General features: G+C 39.1%; 1 protein-coding gene across 1 annotated transcript in view; it reads left to right on the forward strand.

Moving 5' to 3' along the window:
- Positions 1-15272, forward strand: part of ARAP2 (ArfGAP with RhoGAP domain, ankyrin repeat and PH domain 2) — a gene marked incomplete at its 5' end in the record, with an annotated part of 127193 nt that overhangs the window by 57730 nt on the left and 54191 nt on the right. The window contains 3 exons of the mRNA XM_083368063.1: positions 221-355; positions 9169-9313; positions 12479-12581. Coding sequence (XP_083224189.1) covers positions 221-355; positions 9169-9313; positions 12479-12581 — 383 coding nt within the window. The remainder of the gene's footprint in view (positions 1-220; positions 356-9168; positions 9314-12478; positions 12582-15272) is intronic.

Consider the following 15272-nt stretch of genomic DNA (forward strand, 5'->3'; position numbering starts at 1 on the left):
ACACATGAGGGCCACCATATTTTGTACCAGGAACCTCCGAGGTCCCTTCCAACTCGATTATTGTATGTTTTGTGTTCTATTTCCTGAATACTGAAACCATATGCTAAGTAGATCTGACTGTGCATCAACCTAGATGTTCCAGCTTCTGCTCTTCAGAGCAAGTAGTCTCAACAGTTTGAAATTTTACTTCCACAACTAACCGTTCTTCATTACTTTACAGATTTTTCCAACTGTGATGGCCACACCAACACCATTTCCTCTCCCGATTTGCCCTTACTGTCATTCCTTTATGATAATTTATACATGGTTTCCTTCAACCCTTCCAAGCTGTTTATTGAGAGAAAAATTAAGGAAGGTATGTTGGTCTTTCTTTCTTATCTATGGCTTGGGTGTCCTGATACTACATTGGTAAGATGCTAGACCTTTTACTGTTTTATTTGAGAACTTTATCAGTAATAAGTATGTATTCCAGGGCTCGAGAATGAGTGTGGGGGAAAAAACAACCAGAGAGAAAATAATTTCCCCATCAAGTGAAATAAAGTTCTGAAGTGACCGGTTCACGCAAAAAAAAAAGAAAAAAAGAAAAGAAAATGAACAGTAGTTTGATTGCTAAGCGTTGCAATCTCTTAAAACATTAGGGAGTTAACCACCAGATTGCAAGAACAGAAGTGGGCGGTCAGGTGTGGAGATTCAATCTCATTGGTAGCCTCATATTGCAATGAACAAGGGTCTAGATTCAGTTTCACAACTACTAAGATTGTCGACCGTGCAGGTACAAAAACAGCCAGGGAAATGGTTGGAGCCTGGGAAACGGCCCCCTTGTCAGTCAGTGCTGATTTACCAACAGCTTATCAGGTCCTTAGGAACTGAGGGCTTGGCAGTACAAGGAAACAACAAACAATCGCCGGCCATCAACACACCAATCAACCAATAGGAAGCCACCACATAAATACGACTCATAGAATAGCCCAAATCATATACTCCAGTAGAGAGAAGTTTCCTGAAGATGGGCTCCAGCACATCCAAAAGTTTGGAAGATTGGATCTTAAAACATTTCTTACTCAGATTAATTTATGAAATTCTCCATGGTTCTAAAAGGCAGAGGACATTGTATATATAGGCAACCTAAGCATAGGTTTAAGGAGTAGAGAGCAAATAGCCTTAAAATTAAATTAAAGGTGTATCTTGTTTTTTTTTAAATTAAATTTATATGCCACTTAATGTCACCTTGCTGGTCAGACACGGCATATTAAATGATTGAATGGATGAATGATTCTTAAAAAAAACATGGAGAAACATATTTTCCTGAGAATATATGGACTCTTGTCACAGTTCCTTTTTAGAAAAAAAATGCAATGTATTTATTTAGGCATAAAGGGGGGGGGGAGATAAAAAGAATATAAAACAATTTTTCACCTCCATGTAATGATCCCCTCACCCTTCCAAAAAAAACAAAACTCCTACCCAATTAGGTTAGATTAAAGAAATAGCAGGATGGGAAATGTTTTGGCCCCTATAAAATAAAAAAAAGTGTTTCATTAGAGTTCACGGTGAGAAGCTCTCCCTTTTTTTCAACACCCCAAATGTCGACAGCCCCACCAAATGAAGTAACCGAGCAGCCAATTTTGCACATTTGCAAAAAGTTTTGAAATATTCAATTCCTTGGGTTACCTTATACTTTAGAAAGGACTGAAAACAGCATGAAAGTCCCCGTTTATTGACTATGTAGCAATAGCAATAGCACTTAGACTTATATACCGCTTCATAGTGCTTCATAGCCCTCTCTAAGCGGTTTAAAGAGTCAGCCTGTTGCCCCCAACAATCTAGGTCCTCATTTTACCGACCTCAGAAGGATGGAAGACTGAGTCAACCTTGAGCTGGTCAGGATCGAACTCCTGGCCGTGGGCAGAGTTTGCAATAGCACGTAGACTTAAATACAGCTTTGTAGTGCTTCACAGCCCTCTCTAAGCGGTTTAGAGAGTCAGCCTGTTGCCCCCAACAATCTGGGTCCTCATTTTACCGACCTCAGAAGGATGGAAGACTGAGTCAACCTTGAGCTGGTCAGGATCGAACTCCTGGCTGTGGGCAGAGTTTGCAATAGCACTTAGACTTACATACCGCTTCATAGTGCTTCGTAGCCCTCTCTAAGCAGTTGAGAGAGTCAGCCTGTTGCCCCCAACAATCTAGGTCCTCATTTTACCTGAGTCAACCTTGAGCCGGTCAAGATTGAACTTCCTGGCAGTGAGCTGAATCAGCCTGCAATACTGCATTCTAACCACTCGGAAGGAAGGAAGGAAGGAAGGAAGGAAAGAAGGAAGGAAGGAAGGAAGGAAGGAAGGAAGGAAGGAAGGAAGGAAAGAAAGAAAGAAAGAAGGAAGGAAGGAAGGAAGGAAAGGTAGAGCTCTAGTAATAGCACTTAGACTTATACAACGGTCCATAATGCTTTACAGCCCTCTCTAAGTGGTTTACAAGTCATCCTATCTATGGCCCCCAACAATCTGGGTCCTCATTTTACTGACCTCGGAAGGATGCAAGGCTGAGTCAACCTTGAGCCGGTCAGGATCGAACGTCCAGGCAGTGGGCAGAGTTAGCCTGCAATACTGCATTCTAACCACTGCACCGCCATGGCTTTTCATTATGTAGCTGTGGTGATGACAGAAAGAGTTTCTTATTTTTTTATATTGCAATATGTGCATAGTTAGATTAATCAACAACTTTGAATTGTATTGTGTGTCAAGGGAAGAGAAATTTGGATAAGCCAAAGGGATAGGAAACAACCTGATATTTTGTTATAAATAGGACAACCTGCCTGGTCCTGACCCTATTGCTTGGGCTTTTGTGTGTGTGTGTGTTTCAGAAAAATAACTAAACCAAATATTGACAAAGGCCCCATATCAACAAACTGTTGATAACACCTAAAGCATCAGGAATGTAGCACAGTTCTGTTTGACTTCTGTTTCCATAACAGGCTTAAACCTTATTCTTCGGAGGCTATTTGGTGATGCAAATACCTGAAGGTATTAAAAGTCAACAATCTGCCTTGGCTGTTTGCTTTTATTGTGTGCTGTGTGTTCCTTTTCTTTTGAACCATATATCAGTAAAATAATATATTTGTGAAAATCAGCTAAATCTCTCGGTATCACATCTATCTTCTACTATTGTATAATAATTATTTTACCAGCTCACATGATTGAGAAAAAACAGTTTTTGTACTATATGTCCCTTTTTTATCATAACAATCTGCTAGTTAAATCTATCTTCTCTCTCTTTCTCTCACCTATCTATCATCTATCTATCTATCTATCTATCTATCTATCTATCTATCTATCTATCATCTATCTATCATCTATCTATCTATCTATCTATCTATCTATCTATCTATCTATAATCTATCTATCTATCTATCTATCTATCTTTATCTCTTGTATATCTATCTATCTATCTATCTATCTATCTATCTATCTATCTATCTATCTATCTATCTCTTCTATATCTCTATCTTTCTATCTATCTATCTATCTATCTATCTATCTATCTATCTATCTATCTATCTATCTATCTCTATCTATCTATCTATCTATCTATCTATCTATCTATCTATCTATCTATCTATCTATCTCTTCTATATCTCTATCTTTCTATCTATCTATCTATCTATCTCTATCTATCTATCTATCTATATCTATCTATCTATCTATCTATCTATCTATCTATCTATCTATCTATCTATCTATCTATCTATCTACCTACATCTATCTATCTATCTATCTGTCTGTCTGTCTATCTATCTATCTACATCTACATCTATCTATCTATCTATCTATCTATCTATCTATCTATCTATCTATCTATCTATCTCTATCTATCTATCTTTATCTGTCTGTCTGTCTTTATCTCTTCTATATCTTTATCTCTTCTGTATCAGGAAATACTGTTTTTGATAGGCAGATATAGCTAACAGAAGAGAATATATGTAGCTCAGACTTGAACTGTGGTATCGTTGGAGCTCTCTGAGCTTGGCTGTTGTTTTTTTCCTGCAGATGTTTCCTTACCAGACTATAATCTTGTAATGAAACAGCTGCAAGCAAACCACCAAGCTCAGAGAGTACCAAGGACTCCAGATAAAGCTAAGAAGGAGATACAGCAGTTAATGTAGAGTGATGTGAACAATATACTGCACAACTAACATATCCCTGAAATTAATCTGTCGCAAAGAATGGTGGTGAAAGTATTTGAATTTGTATGGTGTTAAACCTATCTCAGAAACCATAGCTTGGGCAAGGACTAAAGGTGCAGATGAAGAAGGAGAAAGCTGGTCTACAGCAGAAGTATTTTATTATTTATTTATTTATTAATATTCTACAAAGTACTTTTGCTGGTGTACAAAACTAAAAAAAGACATAAAAACTGCTGCAGCTATTAAATCAACAGGCAGCCTGGACTAAAATGTTCTGATGACAAAATGCACAAAACAAAACACGGAAAATTATCATGTTGATTGTGGTAAGGATAAATCACATAAATAAATGGATGAATGGGTGGATGGATGGATAGATCGATAGATAGATAGATAGATAGATAGATAGATCGATCGATAGATGATAGATAGATAGATAGATAGATAGATAGGATAGTGATGATAGTAGATAGATAGATAGATAGATAGATAGATAGATAGATAGATAGATAGATAGAGATAGATAGATAGATAGATAGATAGATAGATAGATAGATAGATAGATAGATGACAGGATGGATAGATGGATAGATGATAGATAGATAGATAGATAGATAGATAGATAGATAGATAGATAGATAGATAGATGACAGGATGGATAGATGGATAGATGATAGATAGATAGATAGATAGATAGAGATAGACAGATAGATTTGTAGATAGGTAGGTAGGTAGATAGGTAGATAGAGATAGATATGTAGATAGATAGATGATAGATAGATAGATGATAGATAGATAGATAGATAGATAGATAGAGATAGATAGATAAATAGATAGCGATAGATATGTACAAAGATAGATGGATAGATAGATAGATAGATTACACTGAATATGTAGGATGGATAATTGATTAAATAAGAAAAAGATAAAGATGATAGATACTGAGAAAAGAGAAAAGAAAGAGAAAAGAGAGAAAGAGAGAGGGAGGGAGGAAGAGAAAGAAGGAAGTAAGTTAGGAAGATCTGCAAGCTTCTTTTTCCCCTTTACGCGTTTCAAGAACACAAGAGGAATTGTTAACGTCGGTCAGTTTTAACACTGTGGGAAATCTTGCGCGGTTATATTTAGGACGCATCTGATCAGAATGTATTTTGGGGGGATGATTTTTTTTCAAGGCTCTTTATTCTCCCCCCCCTCCACTTTTCCCTCCAAAGCTGTGGCTTCTCCTCTTTAGCTCTCACTGAAGAGGCTTTCATGCCATGAGTTCCACCAAGGTAAAATAGATCAACTTTTCTTGGCCTCTATTTCCACCGTTTGTGGTGGGTTGGGTTCGCTTTTGTGTGCCGTGGGGACTCAACCGTTCATTTTGGCAATCGGCTTCTGTCGTCGTTTCCCCGCAGCGTTCATTTCCTTTTGCAGCTCCGAGGACTCTCTTATTTATTTATTTTTTCCACTTACCTTTTCTTTTCTTTTTTTTTTTTTTGGCTTTTTCTAATCTCCCGATCTCTTGTGTTTTGAGTCTTTGACGGTTTCTGTACGTCTGAAACCGGGCGACTGCGATAGGAAGCTTTTAAAAGCTTCTGGGTTGTTGTTTTTTTTTCTCCCCCATCTTTTCTTCTTTAAAGAAAGAAAGAAAAACAACAACGACGGCGGCAACAACGCCGCCTGCGTCGATTCAGTGAGGCTATTTTAAAAATATCAAAAAGGAAGGGAATACAACTTTCCTTGTGCTTATTAGTTTGAGCAACGAAAACATCCCTTGGTTTAACCTGGAGGTTGAAATTGGATTGGCTACTTCAACGAGCTTAAATAGGAAGCGGAGTAATTTACTTAATTACAAATCTGATTATTTCTGATGGAGATGGAAGCTCAAAGGACCTTTATCTGGTACATAAGTGTAGGTAAAAAGGCATGTCTTCAGTACGTCAGATGTGAACCACTCTACACTGCACGAACCAGAAAAAGGGCTGAGGAAAGTCTAAATAAAAGAAGAATTAGGGGACACATGAGAGCAGTGTTCCAGTATTTGAGGGGCTGCCACAAAGAAGAGGGGGGGGGGTGTCACGTTATTCTCCGAAGCACCAGAAGGCAAGATAAGAAACAATGGTTGGAAACTGATCAAAGAGAGAAGCAACCTGGAATTAAGGAGAAACTTCCTGACAGTGAGGACAATCAACCAGTGGAACAACCTGCCTCCAGAAATCGTGGGCGCTCCATCACTGGATGTTTTTAAGAGGAGACAGTAACATCTGAAATGCTATAGGTTCTGATTAAGCGGGGGGGGGGGTGGACTAGAAGACCTCCAAGGCCCCTTCCAGCTCTATTCTATCTATATATCTATATCTATATCTATCTATATCTATATCTCTATATATCTATCTATAGATCAGGGGTGTCAAACTCAATTTCATTGAGGGCCGCATCAGCATTGCGGTTGCCCTCAGGGGGCCGGAGTGGGTGTGGCCAGGGTGGGCGTGGCCTACTGGGTGGGAGTGGCTAGAGTGCGTATGGCCTACTGGGTGGGCATGGCCAGCTCTACATCGTTCGCATCAAGGGTGCCTATGGGGGCCTGGGCAAAAGTGGGACAGATCTGAGGGTCTCTGGCAGAAGGAGGGTCTCTGGGCCAGTGCCAGGGCAGGGGGGGGGGCGTTCCCTCACTGTTTCCAGGATGGCTTCGCGGGCCACATGAAACCACTTCGTGGGCCAGATCTGGCCCCCGGGCCTTGTGTTTGACATGTCTGCTATAGATAGATATTATCTCTCTATCTCTCTATCTCTCTATCTATCTCTCTATCTATCTATCTATCTATCAATCAAAAAATAAAATAAAATAAAATAAAATAAATAAATAAAATAAAAAATATCTATCTATCTATCTATCTATCTATCTATCTATCTATCTATCTATCTATCTATCTACCTAATAACTATAGATCCTTCATCCTGGACATATTTTTTTTCAACTTCTCTCCTCTGAACACCACTGTAAGGCATTACACGCCAAAACAATTAGAAACGATAGTTCTTTTCCCCCTGTGCCATCACTCTGCTGATCACTTAATTCCCACAGTACTGTCTTAGGCCTAAATATATTTTACCCATATAGTAGGGCTGTATTGCTATTATCCTTCTCATCATCTCATCTTTCCCATCTTCCCATCTTTCCTCCTACCTTCTCCTATTGGTATCTATGACCTATCACTTTGTCGTTTGTATGTGCACTGAGAGGTTATGCACCGGAGACAAATTCCTTGTGTGTCCAATCACACTTGGCCAATGAAGAATTCTATTCTATTCTATTCTATTCTATTCTATTCTATTCTATTCTATTCTATTCTATTCTATTCTATTCTATTCTATTCTATTCTATTCTATTCTGTTCTATATTTTTTCTTTTCTATTCTATTCTATTCTATTCTATTCTATTCTATTCTATTCTATTCTATTCTATTCTATTCTATTCTATTCTACTCTATTCTATAAAGAATTCTATTGATTTCAGATGCAGGCAAGATCTACCCTACCTTAACCTACCCTACCCTACCCTACCCTACTATTCTATTCTATTCTGTTCTATATTTATTCTATTCTATTCTTTCTATTCTATTCTATTCTATTCTATTCTATTCTATTCTATTCTATTCTATTCTATTCTATTCTATTCTATTCTATTCTACTCTATTCTATAAAGAATTCTATTGATTTCAGATGCAGGCAAGATCTACCCTACCTTAACCTACCCTACCCTACCCTACCCTACCCTACCCTACCCTACCCTACCCTACCCTACCCTACCCTACTATTCTATTCTATTCTATTCTATTCTATTCTATTCTATTCTATTCTATTCTATTCTATTCTATTCTATTCTATTCTATTCTATTCTATTCTATTCTATTCTATTCTATTCTATTCTATTCTATTCTATTCTATTCTATTCTATTCTATTCTATTCTATTCTATTCTCCAATATTTATTCTGTCCTGTCCTGTCCTGTCCTGTTCTCTCCTCTCCTCTCCTCTCCTGTCCCGTCCCATCCCATCCCATCCCATCCCATCCCATCCCATCCCATCCCATCCCATCCCATCCAATTCTATTCTATTTCCTGTTTCTGTTATTCTATTCCAGACATGTCAAACACAAGGCCCAGGGACCGGATCCGGCCCATGAAGTGGTTTCATGTGGCCCGAGAAGCCATCCTGGAAACAGTGAGGGAACAGCCCCACTGCCTTGGCCCTGGCCCAGAGACCCTCCTTCTGCCAGAGACCTTCAGATCTGTCCCACTCCTGCCCAGGACTCCATAGGCACCCTTGATGCGAACGATGTAGAGCTGGCCACGCCCACCCAGTAGGCCATATGCACTCTAACCACACCCACCCAGTAGGCCACGCCCACCCTGGCCATACCCACCCGGCCCCCTGAGGGCAACCACCATGCTGATGCGGCCCTCAATGAAATTGAGTTTGACACCTTCTATTCTATTCTATTCTATTCTATTCTATTCTATTCTATTCTATTCTATTCTATTCTATTCTATTCTATTCTATTCTATTCTATTCTATTCTATTCTATTCTATTCTATTCTATTCTATTCTATTCTCTAATATTTATTATGTCCTGTCCTACCCTACCCTACCCTACCCTATCCTATCCTTTCCTATCCTATCCTATCCTATCCTATCCTAGTCTATGCTCTACTCTACTCTACTCTACTCTACTCTACTCTACTCTACTCTATTCTGTTCAGGATAAAATAATTTTGGGAAATGAGCTGGACATTAAAAACAGAACCCTTGCAAGTTCAAATACCAGCTAGCCAATTTGTTGTGCATCACTGAATCGTCTGGTTAGAGGCAGATGGAAAATTGAAGTTTTGCAAAGACTCATTTAAAATCTCTGCAGGCTAGGTCTGTTTATGTTATGGATTGTTTGCCAGTCATCTTATGATAACAGCTAACTCTTCTGTTAATAAATAAACCCCTCTTTAAACGTAGAGTGCAATAGGAGATGGTGTGTGTTGGAAAGCGGCTTTTTGAGTTACTATGAGAACGAGAAGATGGCCACCCCAAGTGGGACGTTGGATATCGGTGAAGTCATCTGTCTTGTCATTCATAAGTCGGAAGACACCTTACCCATGGGGTAAGTCCAAGGTCTTTGATGGTTTGGGTTAATGATTTGCTCTGTCGATATTGATCTTGTGTTTTTTTTTGTTTTTTGTTTACAAAGCAACTTTTTATAATGGCTGTGACATTCTTAATTCTGGATTTTTCATTGCAAATTGCTGGAAGGTCCAAAGATAAACAAACAAATCATAGAATAACAGAGTTGGCAGAGACCTTGGAGGCCATCTAGTCCAACCCTCTACCCGACCAGAAGACTCTATACCATAGCATAGCTGACTCAGGAATTCTGGGAGTTGAAGTCCATGAGTCATAAAAGAGCCGAGGTTGCCTACCCCTGCTCTATACCATTCCAGAAAAATGGTTGTCCGGTCTCTTTTTCAAAGCCTCCAGTGATGGAGCACCCACCACTTCTACGTTCCACTGGTTGGTTGATGGTTAATTGAGTGGAATGAGAGAGTCAATTAATAAATGGATGATCTGAGAAATTAAACTGATACGTTATGGACGGCACGAGGACTTTGAATCTGCTCTCTTCCAGTAAAGTATTATTCTTAAATGAACTTAATGGAATTAAAATTACTTGATATTAACTGGCCTTTTAAATCAGTGGATCTGGGAGTTCATGGCAGATCCAGCAATATACACACGGAGTGAGTGAGAGAATGGATGGATGAATGAATGAATGAATGAATGAATGAATGAATGAATGAATGAATGAATGATCTTCTGAGAGATGAACCCTATGCTTTATGGGTGGGGTGAGAACTTTGAATTGGCTCTTTCCCAAGAAAACCTTACTCTTAATGAACTTAGCAAAATTAAAATTCCTTGATAATTTCCTGCTCTTTTTTTAAAATCGGTGGAGCTTGTAGAAATTGCAACCTTTTCCAGAGGAAGGAGGATAGTCCTGTCAATTTTGTAAAGCCAGGATTTGCATCTTCGATAACTCAGGGGTACGTCTTCCGGGAGGGAAAACAGACTTGAAAGGGGTTAGCGCTCTGTGCGCAAGACTCTGTTTTACAAACATGGAGGTGGAATAATTAGAAGCATCTCCAGCCATTTCTCCCCTGCTTCCGTGGAAGGCTGACCCTCCTGAGGCCCTAGTAGGTTTGCTCAGGTGGGAAATTCTTATTCTTTCCCTCCATTGATTCCAACCGGAATAGAAAAAAAAAGATCAATTTGGATCTTCTTTCTTAAAGCCCAGAAGCACAAACGTAACAGCCTTCTGCCAATCCTGCACCACAAGGAAGGCAGCTAAACAACCAAATACGTTGCACATGCAGAATGTAATAATGAATTTCCCTTGCGTTTGAATCCGGGCATCTAGATGTAGAAAGAAATTGGTGGGGCTAATAGGAATATAAGGAAGTGGGAAAAGCAAGGGAAGGCAACAAGACAGAATTCCAAAACCAGTTCAGTTAGCCAATTAATGTAAATTAGTTACATTATCTCCTTAAATAAGGTCTTGGGATTTAGTATATGTTCATGGTTTCCTGCATAAAAATGCGTGGAGAGGAATAATCTGGACTTCCTGTTTGGATATTAATAGCCCCTTCCTTCCTTCCTTCCTTCCTTCCTTCCTTCCTTCCTTCCTTCCTTCCTTCCTTCCTTTCATATGGCTAGATTCCTTCCTTCCTTCCTTCCTTCCTTCCTTCCTTCCTTCCTTCCTTCCATCCATTCATATAGCTAGATTCCTTCCTTCCTTCCTTCCTTCCTTCCTTCCTTCCTTCCTTCCTTCCTTCCTTTCATATAGCTAGATTCCTTCCTTCCTTCCTTCCTTCCTTCCTTCCTTCCTTCCTTCCTTCCTTCCATCCATTCATATAGCTAGATTCCTTCCTTCCTTCCTTCCTTCCTTCCTTCCTTCCTTCCTTCCTTCCTTCGCTCTTTTCCCTTTTCCTTCTCTTCTCCTTCCTTCCTTCCTTCTTTCCTCGCTCCCTCCCTCCCTCCTTCCATCTCTTTCCCCTTCACCTTCCTTCCTTCCTTCCTTCCTTCCTTCCTTCCTTCCTTCCTTCCTTCCTTTCTTCCTTCTCTCCTTCCTTCCTTCTTCATATAGCTAGATTCCTTCCTTTCTTCCTTCCTTCCTTCCTTCCTTCCTCACTCCCTGCTTTCCTGCCTTCCTTTCTTCCTGATTCATATAACTAGATTCCTTCCCTCCTTCCTTCCTGTGGTAAAAGAAAGCAAAGGTAGTGATAGACGACTTGGGTACAATCCCAAGACATCTGGAGCACCACTTGAACACTATCTGCATTGACAAAAATCACCCATCGGTCAATTGCAAAAGGCAGTTTTACTTAGAATAGCTTACACTCTACGACTATACTTCTAACCCCATCAAACAACATCTGCCTCCTCCAGGTCCTTGGGAGGGACTCAGCCCATGAATAAAAATGTCAAATCCAGTCTAAACATCTGGCTGACATAATCAGGTTAGGGATAAAAGCGACAAGACTAGGATAGGATGAAGTTAGTTTTTCTAGGCGCATTTTTCACGACATCCCTTCTACGTGCACGAGAACACCTTTCGCAGTGCCTGAAAAAAAAAAAAAAAGGAAATGTGACCTTTCAGTCGGTCAGTGAAACTTTCTGCAATAGGATGGGTCTGTTTGTGTGGGTTTGTGTTTGAATTTTCACGTGCATAGACTGAAGCCACCCTATTTTCCATTTCGGTTCTAAAGGCCTTGTTGTTGTTGTTGTTGTTAGTTGCGAAGTCGTGTCCGACCCATCGCGACCCTATGGACAATGTTCCTCCAGGCTTTCCTGTCCTCTGCCATCTTCTGGGCTCCATTTAAGCTCACGCCTACTGCCTAGCTGAATGTAATTCAGAAGATTTAACTTTTTCTTTTTTGAAAATAAAGTCCCAGTTTAATCAGGCAATATGTTGACTATTGTTCTTTCCCCGCCTAAATTATTGGTTTATTTCCATTATTTTAGCTTTCATTTCCTCGTACAGTTTATCCCTCCTCTGTTCCTCTTCATTAGACTATCAAATGCATATTGATTCCCCATTATCTTCCAAACAAATGCAATACAAATAAAGCACTTTAGGGGGAAGAACTGTTGCGATTCATTTCCAGGACCAGAGGAATATAAAGGTCTGAGAACAAAATGTACCACTTATTGTTTTCCTTTTGTGAAGCTAATACTAAATAGATTTGATTCATCTTCTCCTCCGCAATTTCAGAGCTATGTTTACCTTTGAAATCTACTTACTGTCAGAACGCGCTTTTCTCTTCGGTGCCGAAACCGCACATTCTCAACGAAAATGGACTCGGGCAATTGCTAAGGTAATTTTTGTAATTATCTGTTCAAGTTAAGACAGGCACCTTTAAAGGAAATGGAGACAAACACTTTTGTTTTAACAAGGCGACCTTCAGACAAAGGCAGGTTTTTAATGGAAAGCAAATTCAGATCGCAAAGGAGTAAAAATCGTTTTCTTGGCGATGGGTTTCTTGTTGCTTTTTAAGAAACGGCGCAGTTAAACATAAATAACAATTCTGTTTGTTTTTTTTTAAAATGATTTGATATTCTTCAGTTAAGAAACTCCGCCCGAGTTATTAGAAGCCATCTTAAGAGTAGATGTTTTTCTTTCTTGTGCAAAATTCGGACTTTCCTGTTTGAAAAAGTACCGATGAGGACTAAGATTTTGTAGCCTTCTTGGACTTTGGAATTCTAATTCAAAAGTCCAAGAAGGCTACAATTTTTTTTTATTGAAAAGTTTTAACATACATTTTATCTTTAACAATCCCCCCTCCCCCTCCCCTACCCATCCCTCCCTACCCCTCCCCCCCACTTCCCAGAGCTAAGTACAAGGTATAAAAACAAAAAAAACAATCATAAACATCCATATGCTAACAACCATAAACTCTAAATTCTATCGCTCTCTAGCTCATATAAGATAACTACAAGCACTATTAATATTAAATATAAAGAAAAAAAAAAGGAAGACTTATTCAAATGCTACATGAAACTTTTTAGTCCCATATTTGTTCTGGATATACTCAATCCACTTTCTCCACTCCATAATATAACGTTCTTGCGAGTGATCTTTCAAATAAACCGAGATCTTTGCCATCTCTGCCAGGTCAGAAACCTTTAAAGTCCATTCTTCTATAGTCGGCAGTTCCTCCTTCTTCCAATATTGACCTATTAAGAGTCTTGCTGCTGTAATTAGGTTCAACATCAACTTAGTGTCCACAACCGTAGCATCTGTAATTATACCCAACAAAAAAAGTTGCGGACAAAACTTTATCCTTTGCTTGAAAATCTTCTGCATATTCCACCAAATTTTTATCCAAAAAGCCTTAACCTTTTTACAAGTCCACCATATGTGAAAATATGTTGCATCTTCGTCACCGCACCTCCAGCATTTGGGCTGATAATTCGGATACATACTTGCAAGCTTTTTAGGATCTAAATGCCATCTGTAAAACATTTTATAAAAGTTCTCTCTTAAATTTTGAGCTTGTGTAAATTTTACGTTCCTCACCCAGATCTTTTCCCACGTGTCCATTGTAATAACTTCTTGAATGTTTTGGGCCCATTTTATCATACAATCTTTAACAAGTTCTGTTTCTGAGTCAATTTCTATCAATGCAAGATATATCCGTTTGATATGTGCTGGACCCTGATTTCTAATTTGCTTTATCAGATTTTCATCAGTCATTGTAAAACCAGTTTTCTGATCTTGTTTCCACCTGGCCCGTAGCTGAATATATTGAAACCAAGTTTGAACAATCTTCTCATCTCGCAAGAGGCTGTACGGTTTCAGACACCAAACATTTCTTTCCAAACTTAAAATCTACTTATACATAGTCACATCATGTTTAAAACCAACATTTATATTTTCTATTGCGTGTTTTGGGATTGCCCACAATGGTATCTTACAATCTAACTTATGTCTATACTTCTTCCAAACTCTCAACAATGCCTGTCTTAAAATATGCACTTTAAACACATTATCTACCTTCTTATCATACAACAAATATGCATGCCAGCCAAATAACAAGTCATGGCCCTCAAGATTTAATAATCTCTCTTGTGTCAAATTAATCCAATCACTTATTCCTGATAACGCAGCAGCTTCATAATATAATTTAAGATTAGGCATTTTAAGACCACTAGAAGGCTACAAAATTGAATTCTTCTAATTCTAAGAATTGAGTTTTTGGTCACACCTGACAGCCAAATTTAGCGCTCGTTTCTGCCTTGGTTTACTTCCCCAATAAACAACCAAATTGGAAGATGGTTTAAAAGAAGTTTATTATGGTACCCTGATAAAGTGGGATCTCTCTATGAAAAAGGAGAGAGAGAATCCCAACCTTTACATTCCTTAACACAACAAAGAAAACGCAACTGGAAAGTCGATCGGGCAGGATCATAGTAACTTCCCCTTTGCATAGGAAATCAGTTACGTGTAGTCAAACACGTTACATATTTGCATCCCACGTTCATTCAAGTGAGGCCTGACGTCAGAAGGGGGCGTAAATTGTAAGGAGAAAAAGGTGACCTGGAGTTCACAAAAAAGAGATAAACCAGACCCTCAGTTTGTACTAACAAACTTTTTCTTATCTCCAGCCTCTTTATCTTTTCAGTTTAGGAATGTCAAAAGCTCTCCCTTCCTTCCTATGTTATTTTTTTAAAAAAAATCCCATTTATATCCCGCCCTTCTCGGAAGACTCAGGGCGGCTTACAATCTAAGAAGCACAAATCAAATGTGCTTAGCAGTAGCCTTCATTCTATGTATATGCCTGCTTATTAGGGCTTTCGCCCCCCACCCCCCAAGCAGCATTTTTACAAAGTCAGCTTATTGCCCCCCAACAATCTGGGTCCTCATTTTACCTACCTCGGAAGGACGGAAGGCTGAGTCAACCTTGAGCCTGGTGGGACTCGAACCTGCACTAATTGCAGGCAGCTGGTGTTACTTAAGGAGGCATTAGCCCACTGCTCCACCAATTTCAAAGGAAAGAGAATTAAGT

This window comes from Vipera ursinii (assembly GCF_947247035.1).
Source record: "Vipera ursinii genome assembly, chromosome: 7".
NCBI lineage: Eukaryota > Metazoa > Chordata > Lepidosauria > Squamata > Viperidae > Vipera > Vipera ursinii.